This window comes from Myxocyprinus asiaticus, chromosome 39 (assembly GCF_019703515.2).
Source record: "Myxocyprinus asiaticus isolate MX2 ecotype Aquarium Trade chromosome 39, UBuf_Myxa_2, whole genome shotgun sequence".
Lineage (NCBI taxonomy): Eukaryota > Metazoa > Chordata > Actinopteri > Cypriniformes > Catostomidae > Myxocyprinus > Myxocyprinus asiaticus.
In genome coordinates this window covers 28,018,407-28,043,233 of record NC_059382.1, presented here as the reverse complement: position 1 = coordinate 28,043,233, position 24,827 = coordinate 28,018,407, and the positions used below count along the sequence as shown (strand labels likewise).

Sequence of the window (24,827 nt, the reverse complement as noted above, 5' to 3'; positions counted from 1 at the left end):
CACTCCACCCTCCAACAGAGGAAGAGACACTACTGGCGTCTTGACTGCAAATGCATCACCCTGTTTCAGAATGACACCACCAACAAATACTACAAGGTATAACCTCCTTTTCTTGTATGGTTTAAACCTCTGATGCATCATGCATGAATGATTGAATCATGAAGGAAAAAAAATGTACTGTTCCTTTTAACTTCAAATCAAGAGTATGTTTTATGATTAATCATGCCAATAGTAGCTTTTTGAAATGCTGTTTTCATCATGTCTCCAACTTCACATCCTATGAATGATAAAAAAAAAAAAAAACCCTCACTGCTCATTGAATCTGTGATTTTAATTATTTTGTAATAATTAAAATCCTCTATGTTTCTAGCTTCTATGTTTGTGCCCTTCACAATAAGGAGAGAAAAAAATATTTTTTTTTAAGATTCTTTAAATTGATTTAAAAAAATATCAGCTGATTAATCAGTTATCAGCCTTTTCCACCACCTTAGTTATCTGTATTCTCAAAATCCACTATCAGTCGACCTCTATTACCAATATCTTTTTATCCCCCAAATGACCTATTTTTAGAGAGTTACACATTTGCAATAAAAAGTAGTAGTATGCAGGGTTCCCACAGTCATGGAAAACCTGAAAATATCAGGGAATTTTTAAATAAAATAAATAAAGAAAAAGAATACAGAAATAAAATTAAATAAAAACGTTTTTTTTTTTTTTTTTTTTTAGTTATGCGCAAATCTAAAACATTTATTGTCAAGGAAATGCTCTTTGTGAGTGGGATCTCTATAAAACAAATTAAAGTACATCCTTATCCAGTAAGCACAAATGACTGAATAAGTTGTGGAAATTCATTGGTCAATAGGGTTGTCAAACCTGAGCATGTTTCAGATGTACTTGGTGTATCAGCCACTTTGAATTTATGTTGTCATAAATAAAAATAAAAATAAAAAGGTATATAAAGAGGACAATCAGAAAGAATAATGGGCAAGGGTACATTTTTCTCTCCCCATGGTGGTTCGGATGCAACATCACACCCTGAATGGTTAAAAATGGCTTTCAAGGATCTTTGCACTGTAGTGGATGTCATGCATCAAAGAGTTAATCACATTCATGTTTGTAGACATTGTGATCTAAATGACACACAAGGATGGTATTAATATGTGTGGAACTGCCACATTACATTATGCCCTCACACCTTTAAATTACACATTCACAGAGAAAAATGATGCATGAGCAGTCCTGGTTCATGAAATAATGCATTATGAATGGTTTCCGCAAGCTATTTGGCCATTAAGGTGACTTCACATGTAAAATTATTTGGTTTCATGTATAATTTCAGTTAATTATCTTGGCTTACAATGTTAATTCAAATTCAACTGTGAAATTAACTTCTGCTCACCTTTGCACACCTTTGTCTGAATGATTGAGAGTCCAATTTGCCCCTCCGTCTTTCTCTCTTCCCTCCTCCACAGGAGATCCCTCTCTCGGAAATCCTAGGGTTACGCCCGGCGGGTGACTTCTCTCTCGTACCTGCTGGAACAAGCCCCCACTGCTTTGAGATTGTCACAGGCAGCATGATCTACTTTGTTGGAGAGGACCCCAACCCCATCCCCTCCCCTTTATCCAGTATATCTGGCCTTCATTTCTCTGCCACGCCCAGCAGCGTTGCACCCAATAGTGGATTGGGGCGGGAGTTCGCCAAAGGCTGGGAAACTGCTATTCGTGAAGCCCTCATGCCAGTAATCTTCAAAGACAATCCTCCAGCAGGACACACCCCTCATCGTAAGTGAGACCATGTGAATGACACAAGTCAATTTTCCATCCATTTTCAAACTCATCCAAATATAATAAAAATGTTTGTTTTGTATAGCAATTCACATTTAGGCACAATATATTTTTGTCTACAAAACAAAAGTCTTTAGACTAAAAAGCTATGAGAAACACAGTTCAAGTCTGCTCTGTCCTAACTTTTGACAGGTATTGTAAATGTGAGTGTTATATAGGGCAGTTATCAAGTGAGACTAATGATGTTATTATTGATCTGTGCAATTTTCAGGGCAGGCATCTGTCAGCATCTCTGTGTCTAACAGCCAGATTCAGGAGAATGTGGTGAGTGGAATGAACTTGACATTTAAAACTGGATTACATTACACAGTGATAATGATGATGACAATGATGCTAATGATGATGATGATGTACCCAACAGGACATCTGGACAGTGTACCAGATCTTTGCTGATGAGGTTCTGGGCTCTGGACAGTTTGGTGTGGTGTATGGAGGTATGTCCATATAAACATTATTGAAAACTAGATTTTAACTTTATCATCAAATGCGAGCAGTGTTTGCCCATGCAAAACTTGCTGTGTGGTTGCTAAGGTATTCTACATGGTTGCTAAGTCAATTCTATCTGGCTGCTATGGTGTTCTGGATGGGTGCTAGGTGGTTGCTTACTTGCTCAAGCCAAAAAAGCCCACCCCAAGTCTCTATGATATTCTGGTGCCTGTATATTACACAAGTCCTTCTTTCAATGCAATTCTATGGGACTTTTTCTCCTGTTTTATCGTCGGCAAAGTGAAAATGAGTCAGAAAAGCATGCATGTGTGGCATAATGTTGATTACCACAAAAATTAATTTCGTCTCGTCCCTACTTTTCTTAAAAAAAGCAAAAATCGAGGTAACAGTGAGGCACTGACAATGGAAGTGAATGGGGGCCAATTTTTGGAGGATTTAAACACAGAAATGTGAAGCTTATAATTTCATAAAAGCACTTACATTAATTCTTATGTTAAAACTCATGTATTATTTGAGCTGTAAAGTTGTTTAAATTGTAATTTTTACAGTCATTTTGGGGGTTTATGGCTTGTTGACAGTACATCGTCATGGCAACAAAGTTGTAAAATTGGCTATAACTTTACACAGAAAAGGTTAGTATGTGATTTTATCACACTAAAATCATGTTTGCAAGCATATCGTTTCTGTCTTATGGCTATACTTTTGAAAAAGTGAATATTTTAACATTCAAAAATTGGCCCCCATTCACTTCCATTATAATTGCCTCACTGTAACCCAGATATTTGCTTTTTTTTTTTTTTTTTTTTTTTTTTAAAGAAAAGGAGGGACAAGTCAAAATTTATTTTTGTGGTAATCAGTGTTATGCCACAAATGCTGTCAACTGAGTTTATCTTGTATTAAACCCGGAATATTCCTTTAAGTATAAGCATTTGCAATTGCCTTAGCAAACACTACTAATGATATGCAATAAAGGATATTTACAGCTAAGAAGGTACACCTAATTATACTTCTCCGTATACCAATCACTATAATTTCCCCAATCCACACAGGAAAACACAGGACAACTGGCCGGGATGTAGCCGTGAAGGTGATCGATAAGCTCCGATTCCCCACCAAACAGGAGAGCCAACTGAGGAATGAAGTGGCCATACTGCAGGTGAGCAGTAGGGGGCGATAGAGAATCAGTGTTCTCACCACACGTAGTGCTGTGGTGGCTGTTGAATGAGTAGGCTGTCTTATTGACTAAATGATAAGGAACTCGTTTAACATAATTGAACCTGTTGTGTATCTACTGACCGTGAGGACACCTAATATGAGGTCATGAATGCAAATAGACCACAATGTTGTAACTCAATGGGCTGTGCTACTTTACCTCTGGTTTTCATTGCCCATCCTACTCTTTATCTCTCTCAGAGCTTGCGACACTTGGGTATAGTGAATCTGGAGTGTATGTTTGAGACTCCAGAGAAGGTCTTTGTGGTAATGGAGAAACTTCATGGTGACATGCTAGAGATGATCCTGTCTAGTGAGAAAGGACGACTTCCTGAAAGACTCACCAAGTTCCTCATCACACAGGTCAGCACTGTTTGGCATAGTATGGCCGGGTCTACATATAATAATTTTATAGGTATCTTTATGTTTTATCATTAAAGGGACATGTTAAAGATGTTGTCAGATGTCCATTGGGTTAGGTGAGCAAGGTCAGAGTGGAAAATAACAAATCAGAAATTTTATAATTTAGCACATATTTTTGTCAAAGACGTTTAAGACGCAGCTCCTAGGACATAAGGAAATGACACTAGTGCAAAAATAACAATTATTTCAATAATTAAATTTTTCGATTTTTAGGCCCACAGCAGTTAATAACATACAAGTAGTCTTTATTCTTTTTGAAGGAATAGTTTACCCCAAAATGAAGAAAAATAGAAATATCTCAGCTCAGTAGGTCCTTAAAATGCAAGTGGATGGTGATTCGACTTTTAAAGCTCCAAAAAGAAGAAACAGTCTGCATAAACATCATCGATACAACTCCAGCAGTCAAATTAATGTCTTCTAAAGCGATACGATCGCTTTTGGTGCAAAAAAAGATCAATATTTAAGTACTTTTTAACTCTAAATCATCACTTCAGATGAGCTTCAAAAGAGGGTGGAGTGCAAGCGGTCCCTTGTGTGATATATTCACGTTGGCATGTTACAGACGTAATCTCACATTCTCCACTCGTTGAGACATCCAGGATAAGCACACAAATGCACCATTGTGAGTAAAGAAACAGATAAATACAGATATAAACCAAAACCAACCAAGCTTCTGTACAGTGTTCCTCCTTCTCACTTGTAAACAGCGCTGCTCTTCCAGATGTGACTCATGTGCATTGGTTCTCGCGTGTCCCACGTGCCAGCGCGATTACGTCACACGCGCATGCCGCTGCCGAACGGAAGCGATGATTTAGAGTTTAGAGTTCCACTTGCATTTTAAGGACCAACTGAGCTAAGAAATTTTTCAGATTTTCTTCAAATGTATTCTGGTGAAGAAAGAAAGTCATAGACACCTGGGATATCATGAGGGTGAGTTAATAATGAGAGAATTTTCATTTTTGGGTGGACTATCTCTTTAACAAGCCTATTAAAATAGTAATCAGTTGAAATGAAACATTATAAATAACATAACTTGAATGGGAACTTATAAAGTCACCTTATTGTAGGAATGACCCTTTAAGCGCGAGCATGCATGTGTACTGGGCAGTGGCCCGAAAAAGTATTTTGATGCTTAAGTTGTACTTAAAGCTGTAAGAAAGACTTTGCATTATATACAAAAATTTAGAAGCCACATTTCCTTAATTAGTTAGTTTTTTTCTTGTTTTCCTGTAAAAATATCTAAACATCCTTAAGATACATTTACTTGAGATGAAAAGTTCTTAAGATGTACAGGAATACATCTTGAATTAAATGTATCTTTCTTACTGCCTTGTTTTTAGCAAAATTTTGCAAGGCTTATGATAAAAAGAATACATAAATATTTGCCAACCGGGTAAGAAAACTGGGAGTTAGATTTTTTTTTTTAATTCAATTAATATGTTAAACAATGTTTATGTTTGCATCTCAAATTTATCTAATTTCATGGATGTTTAAAATTTGGACCCACTTTATATTAGGTGTCTTTAACTACTACTGTATGTACTTGATGCAATGTACTTATTATATTCAAACATGTTGTTGCATTGTAGTTACATTTAAAGTACCATAATTACATCTTTAGTTACACTGTTAACCTTACCCCAACCCTTACACTAACTCTTAACCCCTACCCCAAACCCTATTACTAGACCTAGCCGTATCTCAGTTTGCAGAAAATGTGAATCTTGTGAAATTTTGTAGAACATCATGTACTTACACATATTTTAATGTTAGTACATAGTAGTTAAAAACACTAAATATAACTGTATTTTTACTGGAACCACGCCCATATTATTGCTAAGAAAATGATTTTGTGCAGTGCAAGTTGCAGTGCAAGTGGTTTTAAAGAAATGTAGCACAATCACTTTTCAACCGTTATCAAGAATGTTTGGTAGATTCAATATTCAAAACTAAGATAAAAAGTATATGGACCCTTACTTCTTGTTAAACATTGTGGAACATGCCCATAGTCAATGTGATAAACATGACTGCAGATGCCACTTTGTTTGATATGTATCGAATGCTTTGACATTCAGACATTTTTAAGTGTGACTTAAGTGTCTAAATACTTTGTAGGTCCACTATATGTAGTATGCATGTGTGCTCACTGTGACTGTGTAAGTGTGTGCAGATGTTTGTGCATGTTATTTCATGGATGTGGTTGTTATAAACTGTTTTTTGTTTTTTGGAAACTAAGTATTTCTTAGAATGTGACCACATTCTGTTGCACCCATATCCTCCCCTTCACTCTCTCTCCAGATTTTGGCTGCTCTGAGACACCTTCACTTCAAACACATTGTGCACTGTGACCTCAAACCTGAGAATGTGCTGTTGGCATCAGCGGATCCTTTTCCACAGGTGATTACAAGCAACCCTTTCTTTCATTTCAGATATTTCACAGTCAATTTAAAGGGAAAGTTCACCCAAAAATTACAATTCTGTCATCATTTACCGGTTCCAAACCCATCAAAGGTTTTTCTTCCAAGGAACACAATAGGAGATGTAAGGCAGAATCTTAACCATTGACTTTCATTGTATGGAAAAAAAAATGCAATGCAAGTGAATGGTGACTGATGTTACTTCTCTTTTTTGTCCTCTGCATACTCACACTTTACACATATGCATGCACGTAGGTCAAGCTTTGCGACTTTGGCTTTGCTCGCATCATCGGAGAGAAGTCTTTCCGCCGCTCTGTTGTTGGTACGCCAGCTTACTTGGCACCTGAAGTCCTCCTGAACCAGGGTTACAATCGCTCTTTGGACATGTGGTCCGTCGGTGTTATCATGTATGTCAGTCTAAGTGGAACTTTCCCTTTCAACGAGGATGAAGACATCAATGATCAGATCCACAATGCCGCCTTCATGTACCCACCCAACCCCTGGAAACAGATCTCTCCTGAAGGTAACTCAGAAAAAATGTGTATCTTCTGTGAACAGATTTTCATCGTCAATATAAAAGATTTCAGATACAAAGGGGTGAATTTACATAATTGTCTGTAATTGTGAAAGGAGTAGTTCACTCTAAATTAAAATTATGTCATAATTTATGTTGTTCTTAATAATGTATGTATGACTTTCTATGAACACAAAAGAGCATGTTTTAATGAATATCTTGGGCTGTCTTGTCAATACAATGGCAGTTTATGGTGACTTACTTTAAAGCATTAAAAAGTACACTAAATTTTAAAACAGTTGTCCATGCGACTCTTGGGTCTTATTCTAAGTCTTCTGAAGGCATACAATTCTTGATGTATGTTGCAGATTCATGAGTGCTATGAGAGGAGCTTGTTCACAGTTGTTTAGCGTAAAATACAATGCAAGTTCTTACGTGAACGCTTGCGCCACTGTGAATGAGCGCCTCTGATGCACTCATGAACGTGCAAGGAACATCAAGATTTACACTGAAAAATCAGACTGATCTTACAGTGAAATCAGAAACACTAGGTTGACTTTTCTTCATCTAAAATTGGTCCGTGCTTACCGAAATTCAAAACACTGCCCACAGTGGCCAAAGCAGTAAATGCTGTTGGGCGTATGGGCACCTGTAAGCTCCATTTTCCAGGTGTAATCCATGGAGGGGTGCCAAAAGCAAGTTTTGAAGCTAGTTGTTTTTAGCTACACATGCAGTTATACAGAGAATATAAATGCATGTTTTATAAACTGTACCTCCCAACCCCAATCCCAAACCTAGACTTAAATCAGTGAAGTAAAAATGTAATGTTAAAGGGAAAAATGCAACCGCCGAATCATGCGAACGTGATCACTTACTGGTTTCAAGGGGGTATCTGAGCCCCGGTCTCCCACGCTGCTGACGTGATACACATCCAGTCTGATAGGATATGCCGCTTGTCCGTGAGTCTGCATAATGTGGCCGATCGTAGGGTACCAGAAGTATCGGAAACAACATGCCGACCACCTGTGTGATCATGTTGGAAAAATTACAGACATTTCGGGTTGTTTTTCACCGAAACATTAAACAGTGTTGGGCCATGAGTATTTAAATTGAATAAGTCATTGTCATTCTTTGTTACTACTGTATGTAAATTAGGCTTATTGCTGATTGCGTCTTATTTATAAAACTCAGCGCTACTTCCTGGTGCAATTAGCTGCCGCCAATGGAAATTAGACAATAAATGAAATGTTATTTAAAAAAAAGTTGGTGTACATTTTCTATTGATCATGGCCAGAGCAGGTGAGCGAAGCGGAGCGGTGTGACACTCTGCTCAATAACCCACTCCATGCGTGTGCGCTCTGCTTATCCGCTCACGGCCCAAGTGTGATTGTATTGTTGTGTTTTAATATATAAAATCTTGCTGTTTAATTTGTGCTGCTTTACAACAGCTATTGTTTTTTATTTTTTTCAGTTCTAAATTACCTTTATTTACTTTAAACAAGTCATCAAACATGCCTCTACAAGTGATAAAACATATGTGCGGTGGCGCAGAAACTCACATACACGCAAATTTGCGCTTTTCAGATTAAACTGGATCTAAGTGACACAACCGATCCAGAAAAACACAATCTTTTCAACTTTAAAGTTTGTTCGAGTCGTTTATGGCAATATTGAAAACATGAACTGGTACCAGGAAAAATATTACAGGTAAAAGTAAAATTCATAATTGTTCTTCAGTTGTCTCCATGGAATGATTATTAGGCTACTGTAGATTTGATACATTAATAGGTTTCTGATTTAATGCTATCAGACTTTGGGTCTGTAAATTAAAATTAGCAGTTTCTCATCCTAATTTTGTGTTCAGTTTTAAAGGGCATATTAAGTTATCCAGAAATGAGCAGTAAATGTTTTTTTCTCTTTTTCAGTTGCTTGATTAATATTCACTACAAATGTATATGTACCAATTGTATGCAATCTAAAGGACTGTGGTTAATTATATAATATTATTATATTAGTAAAAATATCGTGTGCCCCGTTTGTTTTTCCTTGATATATTTAAAGCAGCATAAAGTGAATCTGGACTTTATATGCGTCAAACGATCATGTGCTATGCATGTGCTATTTATATATACAGCAGGGTTTAACCATGGATTTAACAAATTAAAAATATTTGTCCTGCATTAAGTAAGATTTTGTCCAATAATGTATATATTAGATGAAATCATGTTTAATGATCCGAAAACAAATAAAAATTATTTAATTGACAAATTACACTGCCTTCGTTTAAGAAAACTTTTTTTTTTTTATAATGTACAATAATTTATAGCTTTTATCTCTGTGCATGAATGCAGCAAGCGATGTCGGAAGATGTTATCCACAACCACTAATCTAGAGTCAGTTTTTTAATTTCACTTATCGTTAAGGTGGATTTGGCTTTGAGAAACTGACCAGCAGTTATGTGCCACTTTATCCCGGAGCAGAAATCGAAAGCAACAGGCGGTCGATTAAGTGAGATAATTCAGCTGTGAAATTCTCTACTAGTCAAATGCTCAATTGTTCAATGGAGGCATGAAAGCAGAATGCTGCGCCTGCAAATTAGGACACAATGATCTGCAAGATCATACATGTTTATTAGTTCTGATGCAGGGATTTTTTGTGTTAGCTGGGATTCAAGGAAATATGCTTTGCCAATATACAGTATTATCAAGCTTACATATTCAAGTGAGGGTGCTCTAACGTTCACAACCCCACAGAACCGGGCCTGCATCTAGCTGGCAGCTGCACTGACTTGACTGCAAAACAACAAGATGCATTACTATCTGCTTATCTATTAATTTAATATCGAATGGTAGTGTGACCTACTAGCTCACCTTTTGCTGCACTACTATGTTTGCGTAGCACATCCTCGTGCTCTCTGGCAATGTGACACATTCCAAAAGGAATATCTGCTAATTCTCACAGTCTCTCCACACTCTCTTTCAATTTCCTCATTCCTTTTTATTATTTTATTATTTTTAATTTTTTTGGGGGATTTTTCCCCTTTTTCTCCCAATTTGGAATGCCCAATTCCCAATGTGCTTTTAAGTCCTCGTGGTCATGTAGTGATTCGCCTCAGTCCGGGTGGCGGAGGACGAATCCCAGTTGCCTCCGCCATGGAGACACAGCGCGTGTGGAGGCTTCATGCCACCCACCGCAGCAACCATGCTCAACTCACCAATCGCCCCACTGAGAACGAAGCACATTATAGCGACCACGAGGAGTTTACCCCATGTGACTCTACCCTCCCTAGCAACCGGGCCAATTTGGTTGCTTAGGAGACCTGGCTGGAGTCACTCAGCAGGCCCTGGGATTCAAACTAGTGAGCTAGCAATCTCCAGGGGTGGTAGCCAGCGTATTTTACCACTGAGCTACCCAGGCCCCCCCAATTTCCTCATTCTTAACTTTGATTTATACTTTGCATTTATGTAGGCTATAAGCTTTGCAACTTCACTAAAACAATATTTGAACTCCCTCAGGCCTATTGCTTATTTTGCAGGTTCCCAAACCAGCATATCACGAAGCGCATTCTGGGTTGAGCGAGTGGCACTGAGCGGCCTGAGCGAGCAGAGTGGAATCTTAAAAAAAAAACGCTCTCTCCGCTCAGGTAGAATTATATCCGCTCCGCTCACATGCTCTGATCATGGCAGCAGTAATATATCAAATTATGGAGAAGAGCATTATAACCATTGGGAAAAGCAGCATTCAAATTGCGTTCACCACTAAATTGTTGAGTCCGTATGCACTGATACCGGAATTACTTAATTTCTTTATTGAATAGGGAACTAAAACAATGCAAACAGCGCATGCAAATCAACCACTCTATCGGCAGGCACAATTACAGTAATTCCCCCCAAAATAGCAGCCCAAACTCTTCAACCTAGAACACTACTACATCTGTAACCTTGAATAAATACAGGTTCCACATTTGTTGTATAATAAAATGTCAAATTTAGAATAAAAATATTTCTTGAGCTGCATAAAGCACACACTTTGCATGGCTATTCCAGGCCATTAATGCATTAAAAGCAAAACCGATCATCAAGTAACTCCACCCGTCTTTGATTTTCTGTCCTCTGCTATAAATCTTTTAGTTCCGATCAATGCAAATTTAGTTTGTGTGATCTCTCCGTTTCTCTGTAGCTATCGACCTCATCAATAATCTGCTCCAAGTGAAGATGAGAAAACGCTACAGTGTGGACAAGAGTCTCAGCCACGCCTATTTGCAGGTAATCACAGACCACAAATTTGGTGCAAAATAGGGCTCGGAACTCTTTGACAATGTGACAAATTTTTAAAAAGGAGATATTATGTGTGCTGTAATATATAAATATTTTTTAAAATGAGGTTTGCAATTTTTGTAAATGTTTGATTTGTGTCATTTTACTTTCTTGCAATAAAAATTAAAGAAGCATTAAACTTAAATAAATATATTATAAATTCACAGGTAAAAGTATTTATTAAATTAAATTAAATTAAATTACATTAATTTAAATTCACCAGAATGATGTAATGTTATAAGAACAATTTTGTTATATTTCTTTTAAATGAGGTTGGCGTTTTTTTTGCAAAACTGTTACCATAATTTGGGGCATGTCTGAAATTTTCTGATTTTAATACAGTCTCGCTAAAACATTAAATAAACATTACACTTAAACATATTATGAAATCCCAGGTATCTATTAATAATCTTAACACACATCACACACACGCACACACACACACACACACACACACACACACACACACACACATGTTGGTGTAACTATCATTATGAGGACTCTCCATAGACATAATGATTTTTATACTGTACAAACAATAGATTCTATCCCCTAACCCTAACCCTACCCCTAAACCTAACCCTCACAAAAAACTTTCTGCATTTTTACATTTTCAATAAAACATAGTTTATTATGTTTTTTAAGCAATTAAAATTATGGGGACATGAGAAATGTCCTCATAAACCACATTTATAATTATATAGCATAATACCCTTGTAATTACCAGTTTGTAACCTAAAAAAATCCTCGTAAAATACATTATCTTGCCCCCACACACACACAGACCGGAATGGGTATCATGGTTAAAAGTAACATGGTTGCAGATTTTACCCAGTGTTTGTTTGTAGTTATTGATAAATATACAGGTGCATCTCAATAAATTAGAATGTCGTGGAAAAGTTCATTTATTTCAGTAATTCAACTCAAATTGTGAAACTCGTGTATTAAATAAATTCAATGCACACAGACTGAAGTAGTTTAAGTCTTTGGTTCTTTTAATTGTGATGATTTTGGCTCACATTTAACAAAAACCCACCAATTCACTATCTCAAAAAATTAGAATATGGTGACATGCCAATCAGCTAATCAACTCAAAACACCTGCAAAGGTTTCCTGAGCCTTCAAAATGGTCTCTCAGTTTGGTTCACTAGGTTACACAATCATGGGGAAGACTGTTGATCTGATAGTTGTCCAGAAGACAATCATTGACACCCTTCACAAGGAGGGTAAGCCACAAACATTCATTGCCAAAGAAGCTGGCTGTTCACAGAGTGCTGTATCCAAGCATGTTAACAGAAAGTTGAGTGGAAGGAAAAAGTGTGGAAGAAAAAGATGCACAACCAACCGAGAGAACCGCAGCCTTATGAGGATTGTCAAGCAAAATCGATTCAAGAATTTGGGTGAACTTCACAAGGAATGGACTGAGGCTGGGGTCAAGGCATCAAGAGCCACCACACACAGACGTGTCAAGGAATTTGGCTACAGTTGTCGTATTCCTCTTGTTAAGCCACTCCTGAACCACAGACAACGTCAGAGGTGTCTTACCTGGGCTAAGGACAAGAAGAACTGGACTGTTGCCCAGTGGTCCAAAGTCCTCTTTTCAGATGAGAGCAAGTTTTGTATTTCATTTGGAAACCAAGGTCCTAGAGTCTGGAGGAAGGGTGGAGAAGTTCATAGCCCAAGTTGCTTGAAGTCCAGTGTTAAGTTTCCACAGTCTGTGATGATTTGGGGTGCAATGTCATCTGCTGGTGTTGGTCCATTGTGTTTTTTGAAAACCAAAGTCACTGCACCCGTTTACCAAGAAATTTTGGAGCACTTCATGCTTCCTTCTGCTGACCAGCTTTTTAAAGATGCTGATTTCATTTTCCAGCAGGATTTGGCACCTTCCCACACTGCCAAAAGCACCAAAAGTTGGTTAAATGACCATGGTGTTGGTGTGCTTGACTGGCCAGCAAACTCACCAGACCTGAACCCCATAGAGAATCTATGGGGTATTGTCAAGAGGAAAATGAGAAACAAGAGACCAAAAAATGCAGATGAGCTGAAGGCCACTGTCAAAGAAACCTGGGCTTCCATACCACCTCGGCAGTGCCACAAACTGATCACCTCCATGCCACGCCAAATTGAGGCAGTAATTAAAGCAAAAGGAGCCCCTACCAAGTATTGAGTACATATACAGTAAATGAACATACTTTCCAGAAGGCCAACAATTCACTAAAAATGTTTTATTTATTGGTCTTATGATGTATTCTAATTTTTTGAGATAGTGAATTGGTGGGTTTTTGTTAAATGTGAGCCAAAATCATCACAATTAAAAGAACCAAAGACTTAAACTGCTTCATTCTGTGTGCATTGAATTTATTTAATACACGAGTTTCACAATTTGAGTTGAATTACTGAAATAAATGAAATTTTCCACGACATTCTAATTTATTGAGATGCACCTGTATATTCATCAGACATTAAAGAAACATTTTGTTTGTAAATTTTTATAACACCTGTAACTTTGGTTACTGGTTTGAGTTAATTAAAAATACAACATAACTACTGTATATATTGTACGATATAGTGTATTTAAAGAAAAATGCACTGTTAACACTTAACAATAAGGTTGTAATATTAACATAACTTTGCTACATTAGTAAACATGAACAAAACATGAACAATACTTTTACAGCATTCGGTTAACATGAACAAGCAATGTATTAAAGTGTTTTGATAAATTAACATGAACTAAGATTAATAAATGTGGTAAAAAAATAATTGTTCATAGTTATTTCACGATACCTAATGCATTTACTAATATTAACAAATAGAACTCTACTGCAAAGTGTTACCTTTTATACTATAAATATACTATACTATACATTTTATGTTACTGTTATACTATTAAAATAGTTTAGTATAAAGCTAATAGTATATAGTATAATACTTTATAACATTATGGCAATGCACTATTTATATTATATTATAATAGAGTATGTTGTTATACTATTGTAACGGTACATTTCTCACTATAGGCCTGTAGCATATTGCCTTAGACCTTGATTGAATATAACAACATTGTAAATACTGTTAAAATTATCAGCTCTAAATTAAATAAGGAATATTTGAAAGAGCTCCATAATTACAGTACATTAAAAGCTCTGCATTACAGACCAAAAAATAAATGTGCAAAACAACTCCTAAGAAGACAAAAGTCTGGATATGCTTAGCGTTTTATGCTTGAGGAGCAGATTACATTAAGGACAAATAAGCACCCTAAGTAAAGTGCTTTTAGACACCACAAGCAAAATGGATTGTCATTAGCTGTGGCGCCCTTCTGTCTTTGTCGTCTCCTTATTTACTCTCTCTCCCCCCTCACCATCCCCTCCCCTGTCCACTCTTGTAGGACTATCAGACCTGGCTGGACCTCCGAGAGCTGGAGTCAAAGCTTGGGGAGCGTTACATAACCCACGAGAGCGATGACAGCCGCTGGCAACAGTACGCCCGTGACCACACACTGCCCTACCCTCCTCACCTGGTGCCACCACCACCTGCCTCAGACGACGATGAGCAGGAAGGTGCAGATGACGCAGATATGCAGGGGCTGACAGAGCGCGTAAGCATTCTTTGAAGAAAAAGAGGAGGAGGAAGATGGCGAGAGGGATGACGAGTGCCTGCCATGACATTAGGAATTGTTAGCACACCAAGAGCATAGAATGGAGGTAGTTATGTAAGAAAACAGCCTCTACTGCAGAATGGGGTCCTGTCCATCCATTTTCCTATCCATCAGCAGGCCCTCTGACCTTTGATCGTTCCCCAACCAGAACATGGCTCGAACTGGGATCCCAAGATTTTAAGGTCAGGGATGAACCGTTTTGGACCCTAGCATCGGCCTTGACGCAGACACAAAGTCATACAGTTGACTTTAAGTTTCAAAACGAGTGTATCAGTTGCGATACAAAATGCAGAGAGAAATATGATCTGTATAGTTGCTGGAAATCCCTGTTTTGATTTTCCTTTTTAATTTCTTGCAATGACATTTACATTCATGCATTTGGTGGATGCTTTTATACAAAGTGACTTACAGTGCATTCAGGCTACACATTTTATCAGGCCTTGCATTTCCTTGGAATCTAACCCGTCATGGGTTTCTTGACCAGTCGAGCTACAGGAACATTTACTGAAACCCCCTTTAGTTTCAGATCCGGTTCTTATTCACTTTTCTTCAAATGTAACCTGGTGAGCTTGGTGGTTTCCAGTATAATTTCATCAGTTTTCCCTGCGGTTGTACGGAGGACCGATAAGCCTTATCACCCTATGCTGTCCGAAAGACAAACTGTGTGCACAAAGACTTTCTACAGTAGACTGTTCTCAGACCAGCTGCTATTGGCAATGGGTGAAAGGGCTATTTCAACTCATCTGGGTTTTTCTAGTGAAGCTGTACTGATTAGGCATTTATTCACACTCTTGACCCTAGACCTGAGCATTAGGCTGCATGTTACTGAGAATTAGGTTTGCTTGAGACTTATTGCCATGAAGGACTGTTTTGTACACATGTAACCTTAGAAACAAGTATGTTGTTTAATGGAAGGGAATGTCAGAACATTTTCAGCAGGTATAATAAAAATGGTGAAGCAGAAATCTGTGTAACTGAATCAACTTGAGTCATGATTTTTCTGTGCGCTTGTACACTTTCACACCAATGGCGTGGATAAAAGTATATGCGATAGAACTGCTTGATTAATTCTTATCAGCAGTGACCAGAGACAAGGGGGGATTTATAAACACTTGGAATATGTTATAAATTTTTATGCATTTACTGCCCTCAGCAGCCTGTTGCCCAATGATGAGATAATTTCAGATTTCGACAGAGCAGATATAAATGAGAAATAAATGTAATTCTTGCAAAATGCATGTTTACATATTGCATTTTGCATGTTTTGTGCTTTTTAGAGGCTTAAGTGCATTCCAATAATTTACTATACATTGTCAAATGTCAGTTGACTATACAATATATTAATGAGCACAGTATTTATTATACAATATAATAAAATCAAATTTATTGTTTTTTTTTTAAATAAAATTCCACTGATTACAAAAAATTTGTGTATCTTTAACTACAGTACACAGAGTCATGTGAACAGCAATCCACACTGCAGCTAACCACACTGCCTGATTGAAGTCTCACAAATCGTAATTCACGTTCACATTTCAATTTCATATCAAAATTCCATCAAATTGAATTGTTATCTTTAACAGAATAAACTGTAAAACAAACCTAACCCTAACCCTTAATTTAATTCATTAGAATTTAATTTAGTTAAAAATTAAAAAAATGTTTTTGATGGAATTTGAATCTGAAATGCATGAATCTTAAAAATAGGCTAAAATATTTTTTTTAACAGTTATTTCATTCTAAATTGGACATGACAAAATTAATTACTTGAGCATCAAAAAGGTTAATTCAGAAACTGCTGATTACTGATCATTTGCAATACACCGATGTGTAGTTGTTTTTGATTAACCAAAAAAAGTCAGCTCATGTTAAATGAAGATTTTTATAAGCACATTTCAGCTCAGTTTGTACTTACAATGAATGTAAACGGGTGCCATCAGGCTGCTGGCTGTTTGATGGTCCAAAAGGCATATTTAGGCAGCATAAAAGTAATCCACGACTCCAGTCGATCAATTAATGTCTTCTGAAGCAAATAGATAGGTTTGTGTAAAAAAATAAATAGATTATCAAGACTATTGCTTCCTGCCAGTAGTCGACGCATCAGTGACATAAGCACAATGGCGAGAGTTTGTTAATTTCAAACAGCATCCCAGCGCTGGCCGAAAGCAATGATTTAAAGTAAAAAAAGAAAATTCAGTATTGATTAATTTATTACAGCAACCTATCGGTTTGCTACAGAAGACATTAATTGATCAACTAGAGTCGTGTGGATTACTTTTATGCTGCCTAAATATGCCTTTTGAACTGTCAAACAGCCAGCAGACTGATGGCACCCATTTACATGCATTGTATGGACAAACTGAGCTGAACTCTGCTTATAAAAATCTTTACTTCAGTTCTGCTGTAGAAGAAAATTAATACACTTCTGGGAAGACTTAAAGGTAAGTAAATCATGAGAGGATTTTCATTTTTGGGTGAACTAACCCTTTAAGCTTATTTTGTCTGTATTAAACCCGAAACATTCTTTTAATCTTATACTCTAACATATTAAATGGTGAATTAAACCATGAATGGAAAATTACATTTATGTTTCAAAGCTACATTAAATGTTCACTGCTTTAAACAGTTAAAAAGTGCTGAAATATTTTACTGGACAGTTTCAGGGAAAGCCCAACCATCTGTAGTAGTAATTCTTCATAAATGGCTCTAGGGATTAGTCAGTGTAACAGTTGGTAGAGAGGAAGGAACTGAAATTACTTTGTGGTGGATTTCAGTCATAGAGCATCATCAACGCATCTGGAAAAAAAAATATGCAAACCATTAGACACACACACACACGCACATGCAAAAAAACAAGTAATAAAGGCACTCTTTATTACTTCGGCCTGTGTGAAAAAATTATTTCCCCCCTTAGTTATTAAATCCCCAAATCTATGAAACTGCATTCATAATGGGGTTCAGCTGGACAAGACACACCCAGCCTTACGAAAATTGAGAGTTCATGGCAAATTTGCCGCAAACTTGCCACAAATTCAGCACTGATCATTTTCACATGCAAATGAGCTTTGCCGGAGGTTCACCACTACCGTCAAAGAGCTGCAAACATTTGCGGTGAATCAAAAGCTCATTTGCATGTGAAAATAACAAGCAGCAAATTTGCTGCAAATCTGTGGCAAGTTTGCGGCTAGTTTAGATTTTTTGGAAGGGGCCTGACTACTGCCAGCACTGTTCAATCAAATCAGCACCTAAATAGAACTTTTTCAGCAGCATGAAGTTGGCTAAAAGGTATCACCCAGTAGCACACTATGCCAAGGTTAAAAGAAATTCCAGAAATGATGAGGAAAAAGGTGATTGAAATACATCAGTCTGGAAAGGGTTACAAAGCTATTTCAAAGGCTCTGGGACTCCAAAGAACCATAATGAGAGAAATTGTCACAGTAGTGAACCTTCCCAGAAGTGGCCGACTTCCAAAATTCCTCCGAGAGCACAGCGACAACTCATCCAGGAATTTACAAAAAAAAAAAAGCATGGACAACATGCAAGGAACTGCAGGCCTCTATCGCATCAATAAAGGTCACTGTTCATGACTCCACTATCAGAAAGACACTGGCCAAAAATGGCATCCATGGAAGAATGGTGAGGCAAAAACCACTGCTAACCCAGAATAACATTAAAGCTTGTCTGAATTTTGCCTAAACACACCTTGATTATCCTCAAAGCTTTTGAAAGAATGTTCTGTGGACTGATGAGTCGAAAATGGAACTGTATAGAAGACAGGGGTCCCGTTACATCTGGCATAAATCAACCACAGAATTCCACAAAAAGAACATTATACCTACGGTCAAGCATAGTGGTGGTAGTGTGATGGTGTGGAGATGCTTTGCTGCTTCAGGGCCAGGGCAACTTGCAATAATTGAGGGAAACATGAATTCATGAGTCTGTGAGCTGAAGCTCAAGCTCAAGCGCAACTGGATTATGCAGCAAGACAATGATCCAAAGCATAGGAGTAAGTCCACATCTGAATGGCTCAGAAGAAGCAAAATGTAAGTTTTGAAGTGGCCTAGTCAAGGTCCTGACTTGAACCTGATTAAGATGCTATGGCAGGACCTTAAACGTGCAGTTCATGCTCGACAACCCTCCAATGTGGCTGAACTAAAGCAGTTATGCAAAGAAGAGTGGGCCAAAATTCCACCACAGCGTTGTGAACAGTGGTGATTTCTCAGGGCCAGCAAAGCCTTCTCTGCTGGCCTAACATGCCAAATAAATAAATATTTTTCATCCTTTCATTCTTAATCACCTTTTTGCCTATGTATTTTTAATCACATTCCACTCTTAATTAATCTACAAACAAATAGAGAAAAACAAAAAGTTTGTCCAGTCAGAATTTATTCACTGATGCTTACAAGCAAAGTGTGACAGCTGTTTCACAAATAACATGCCCGAAGCAGCGCTTGAGTCTAAGCTCCACCCCCTCAGGCCTTCAGAATTTCTACAAAATCCCTCAACAGTGCAAATGAATGAGCAACTAAAGTCAGACTGTCAGATTCATCAGCCAATCAGATTGATTTATTTGTTCTTGGTAGGTGAGGCCTTTTAGCTGGCCTTGAGTGAAGCAATCACGCTTTAAGTGATGTACGTAATTCAAGAGCGAAAAGCGCGAGATCTATAGCTGACGAGTCGACTGTCATTACTGCCTCTATCACCATTGAGAAAGATATCCTTATGGATTTAAAAACACAAGATGTTCTGCATGACCTTGTGATTGCTTAATTTATTAAACAGGAAAAGAGGACTAATTTTCACTTCAAGTAAATTGGTAAGTGCTTATTGCATTGTTATAGCAACATCAGGAGTTTTCTAAGTGTAAAGTAGGCTGCTTGAGCATTCAGTGTCAGATCAAGTTTTGAAAAGTAGTGCTGCGTTCCATTCAACTCAGAAAGTCAGACTTTACAACTCCCTACTAGGAAAAGTGCAATGGAATGCATCTTGAAGTCAGAATTACAACTTGTAGGCTCGTGCAGAAATTCTCAACTCCGATTTCGCCGAGATGCAGGGGCATAATGTCACACAAACATGTGGACACAGATATATAAAGTAAGTGATAAACATTCACTTTATTAAGTAATATCAATAAATGAGTTCCTTTCCACATTACATGATATTAAAGCTTGTTTAACAAACACCTGCAGAAACAGGTGTATAAAACATTATAATCTCTTTTGATAATCGTACACCTGAAGCACAAATGCTAGAACTGCATCATTGTTTATCAGTTGGGTTGCTAGGAGATATCTCTAATGAGAAAAACCCCTGCTAAACTAACGGGAGTGTTGCAGTTCCGAATATCGGGGAATGGAATGCATTTATGGTCGGAGATATCAAACAGGAATATCCCACATCCAACTTGAATGGAATGCAGCATAACTGTGTACCCTGATGAAACGAAATTTATTGCAAGCAACATTTAAATCGCAAATATTATTAGATAGATTTTTCCAGGTATTATAGACCTCCTTGGTAGAGTCATATGAAAAATTATGATTTTTGAATGTCTGTTCGGGAGAAGTTCATTTCACAAAACAGTCATGCTGCTGTTAAAATTAAGCTTGCTTTAGCATTAAATGTCGTTTCAAGTTGGATGTGTTTTTAAAATGTCAGTTGGTATTACTAGTTAGCTGCGACATAATGTATGATGCCCAAATGCACAGGGTGTCTTATTCATTGTGAAACTGTTTTCTTAATGGTATGAATCACACTGAAGACACAAAGAAATGACACTTGAAATTTAGCTCAGGTGCATCCCATTTCTCTGGATCATCTTTGAGATATTTCTACATTTTGATTGGAGTTCACCTGTGTCAAATTAAATTGATTGGACATGATTTGGAAGGGCACACATCTGTCTATATAAGGTCTCACAGCTGAAAATGCATATCAGAGCATAAACAAAGCCATGAGGTCAAAGGAACTGCCTGCAGAGCTCAGAGACAGGATGGTGTTGAGGCTCAGATCTAGGGAAGGCTACAAGAAAAGAAATTCAGCTGCATTGAAGGTTCCCAAGAGCACAGTGGCCTCCATAATTATTAAATGGAAGAAGTTTGGAACAACCAGGACTCTTCCTAGAGCTGGCTGCCTGGCCAAACTGAGCAATTCGGGGGAGAAGGGCCTTGGTAAGAGAGGTGACCAAGAGCCCGATGGTCACTCTGGTTGAGATCCAGAGATCATCTGTGGAGATGGGAGAAACTTGCAGAAGGACAACCATCACTGCAACACTCCACCGATCTGGTCTTTATGGCAGAGTGGCTAGACGGAAGCCTCTCCTCAGTGCAAGACACATGAAAGCTGCTTGGAATTTGAAAAGTGCCTAAGGACTCTCAGACTGTGAGAAACAAGATTTTCTGGTCTGATGAAACGAAGATTGAACTGTTTGGCCTCAATTTGTGGCAAATGCAGTCAGACAATTAAATGCATAGCTGTATATGTGGGTGGGTATTTTAATATGCCTGCAGAGGGTATACTTTTAATGGATCATATTGGTTTGTTTTTCTGTGCTGTTTTATGTGATGTGCTGGTGTTTATATTGTGTATGGTGAAGCTGAAGACACATTTCCACATTGTGGATAATGAAGTCACTGAACTGATTGGGCCGAAGGTTCACCTTCCAACAGGACAATGACCCTAAGCACACAGCCAAGACAACACAAGAGTGGCTAAGGGACAACCCTGTGAATTTCCTTTAGTGGCCCAGCCAGAGCCTGGACTTGAACCCAATTGATCATCTCTAAAAATGGCTGTCCACCGACGGTCCCCATCCAACCTGACAGAGCTTGAGAGGATCAGCAGAAAATCCCCAAATCCAGGTGTGAAAAACTTGTCGCATCATACACAAAGACTTGAGGCTGTAATTGCTGCCAAAGGTGCTTCAATGAAGTACTCAGTTAAGGGTCTGAATACTTATGTCAAAGTGATATTTAAGTTTTCTTTTTAATAAATTTGCAAAGTTATCAAATCGGATTTTGCTTTGTCATTATGGAGTATGAAGTGTTGATTGATGTGGGGGAAAAAAAATAATTTCAAGCATTTTAGCATAAGGCTGCAACATAACAAAATGTGAAAATAATTGAAGGGGTCGGCATACTGTATGAATGCACAGTGTGTGTGTGCATATATACAGTTGAAGTCAGAAGTTTACACACACCTTTGCCAAATACATTTAAACTCAGTTTTTCACAGTTCCTGACATTTAATCGTAGAAAACATTCCCTGACTTAGGTCAGTTAGGATCACTGTTTTATTTTAAGAATGTGAAATCTCAGAATAATACTAGAGAGTGATTATTTCTTTCATCACATTCCCAGTGGGTCAGAAGTTTACATACACTTTGTTAGTATTTGGTAGCATTGCCTTTAAATTGTTTAACTTGGGTCAAACATTTTGGATAGCCTTCCACAAGCTTCTCACAATAAGTTGCTGGAATTTTTGCCCATTCCTCCAGACAGAACTGGTGTAACTGAGTCAGGCCTCCTTGCTCGCACACGCCTTTTCAGTTTTGCTCACAAATTTCTATCAGAATGAGGTCAGAGCTTTGTGATGGTCACTCCAGTACCTTGACTCTGTTGTCCTTAAGCCATTTTGGAGGTATGCTTGGGGTCATTGTCCATTTAGAAGACCCATTTGCGACCGAGCTTTAACTTCATGGCTGATGTCTTGAGATGTTGCTTCAATATATCCACATAATTTTCCTTCCTCATGATGTCATCTATTTTGTGAAGTGAACCTGTCCCTCCTGCAGCAAAGTACCTCCACAAATGGATGCTGCCACCCCCATGCTTCAGGCATTTGGAAATTGCTCTCAAGGATGAACCAGACTTGTGGGGGTCCAAAAAATTTTTTCTGAGGTCTTGGCTAATTACTTTTGATTTTCCCATGATATCAAGCAAGAAGGCACTGAGTTTGAAAGTAGGCCTTAAAATACATCTACAAGTACACCTCCAGTTCAGTACACCTCCTATCAGAAGCTAATTGTCTAAAGGCTTGATATCATTTTCTGGAATTTTCCAAGCTGCTTAAAGGTACAGTTAACTTAGTGTATGTAAACTTCTGACCCACTGGAATTGTGATATAGTCAATTAAAAGTGAAACAATCTGTCTGTTAACAATTGTTGGAAAAATTATTTGTGTTATGCACAAAGTAGATGTCCTGAACGAATTGCCAAAACTATAGTTTGCTAATATGAAATCTGTGGAGTGGTTAAAAAATTAGTTTTAATGACTTCAACTTAATTGTATGTAAACTTCTGACTTCAACTGTATATATAGGCTTATATATACAGTGCATTCATATTATAATTAATATATTCATAACACACACACACACACACACACACACACACACACACACACACACACACACACACTTATTATATATTTATTTATTTATTTATTTTTATTACCTTTATAAGTCTCATTCCTTAGACAATTGAAATCAGTGCAACTCACTGAAAGGTCAAACAACTTTAGATTAAGGCGAGGTGTGTACTTCAATCAAATAGAAGTGAAGTGCATACCCGGTTGAATGTAACCTTTAAATAATCAATTAAGAGAATATTAGATTTGATATAATTTAACCTTATTTCCCAGAAGTCTCTGTATTTCTCTGAATGCTTAAGACAGAGAATCAGTAGGAGGTTTGGCACTAGAGAACATTATGTTCTAGAAACATGGCATCAAGGAGGTGTAAAGGAAAGTCAGCTTTTTCCATTCACCAACCACTTGTGCTATGAAATAATACATTAATGAGTAAATACTGTACTGAAAACCCACACGAAAAGGTTACAGCATGACAATGAGTGATGTATTGAAGTGTAAAAAGAGTGCTGAAATGCAAATTAAGAAGTAATCCATTACAGTCAGGGTCAGAACTTAACCAAGACTGGGGGCAAAAATGCTACAGAAAGTGACAAAAAATGCCAGAAATATTTCAAATGTGGGGGCAAAAAAGCCCCCAAAGTGAATTAATCAGTTTTTCAAAATTGTTATCGAACTTATGATATCAGTATTTTCTATTCCTATCTAGTTAAGTATGGGGTTTAAGTATTTTACATTCATTATCAGCATGCTTTGTTTTTAAATGATGAAAAAAATAATAATAATCTTTTTAATTTTCAAGGTGCAAATATTGACTCAAAAATAAAACTTCCCTCTCACTCATGCTCACATGCTACCCTCAAGTTGTCCAAATTTATACAGTATGACTTTCCTCAGTGGAACACCACAGGCGATTTTCGGAAGACTGTTGGTCTCAGTCACCATTCACTTTCATTGTATGGAAAAAAAGATGCAATGGAAGTCAATGGTGACTGAGAGTAGCATCCTGCCTACCCTGCAAAAAAATATTTTCAAGTATTTGTGCCTTGGTTTCCAGTAAAAATATCTAAACATTCTTAAAACATGATTTATTTGCTTGACAAGCAAACTGGCATAAGATTTTAAGTCTTGTATTGAGTGAAATCTAAACAACTTTAGTGAGATTTATGCTTAATACAAGAAAAAAACTGTTTGCCATGGGATAAGAAAAATAAACTTAATTCAAAGGGAAAACAAGTTTATTTTTCTCACCTCATTGGCAGATTTTGTTTTCTTGTTTTAAATCTAAAATTTTGTCAGATTTCTCTTAAAACAAGACTTATTTAATTTATAATATTTTATGCCATTTTGCTTGACAAGTAAATCACATTTTAAGAATGTTTCGATAATTTTACAGGAAAACAAGACAAAAATACTTGTCTTGAAAATCATTTTTGCAGTGTAATATCTCCTTTGGTGTTCCATGGAGGAAAGAAATCCATACAGATTAGAACAACATGAGGGCGAGTGAATAATTCTAGAATATGACACTGGTTCAGAGAGCACGTTTTAAAATGCAACCATAGCTTCGTTTATACTAAACAGGAAGTTAGGGTGTTGTGGTGAACACTTAAAGCAGACTGCAC

General features: G+C 37.3%; 1 protein-coding gene across 2 annotated transcripts in view; it reads left to right on the top strand.

Moving 5' to 3' along the window:
- The window catches only part of LOC127429542 (serine/threonine-protein kinase D2-like), a 59,035-nt gene extending 42,635 nt beyond the window's left edge, over positions 1-16,400 (top strand). For both annotated transcript variants that reach the window (XM_051678650.1, XM_051678649.1), the window contains 10 exons: positions 19-96; positions 1,473-1,782; positions 2,057-2,109; positions 2,207-2,279; positions 3,342-3,448; positions 3,706-3,867; positions 6,226-6,324; positions 6,600-6,867; positions 11,038-11,123; positions 14,566-16,400. In XM_051678650.1, coding sequence (XP_051534610.1) covers positions 19-96; positions 1,473-1,782; positions 2,057-2,109; positions 2,207-2,279; positions 3,342-3,448; positions 3,706-3,867; positions 6,226-6,324; positions 6,600-6,867; positions 11,038-11,123; positions 14,566-14,790 — 1,461 coding nt within the window. In that variant the 3' untranslated portion in view covers positions 14,791-16,400. The remainder of the gene's footprint in view (positions 1-18; positions 97-1,472; positions 1,783-2,056; positions 2,110-2,206; positions 2,280-3,341; positions 3,449-3,705; positions 3,868-6,225; positions 6,325-6,599; positions 6,868-11,037; positions 11,124-14,565) is intronic.
- Positions 16,401-24,827: the final 8,427 nt, after the last annotated feature.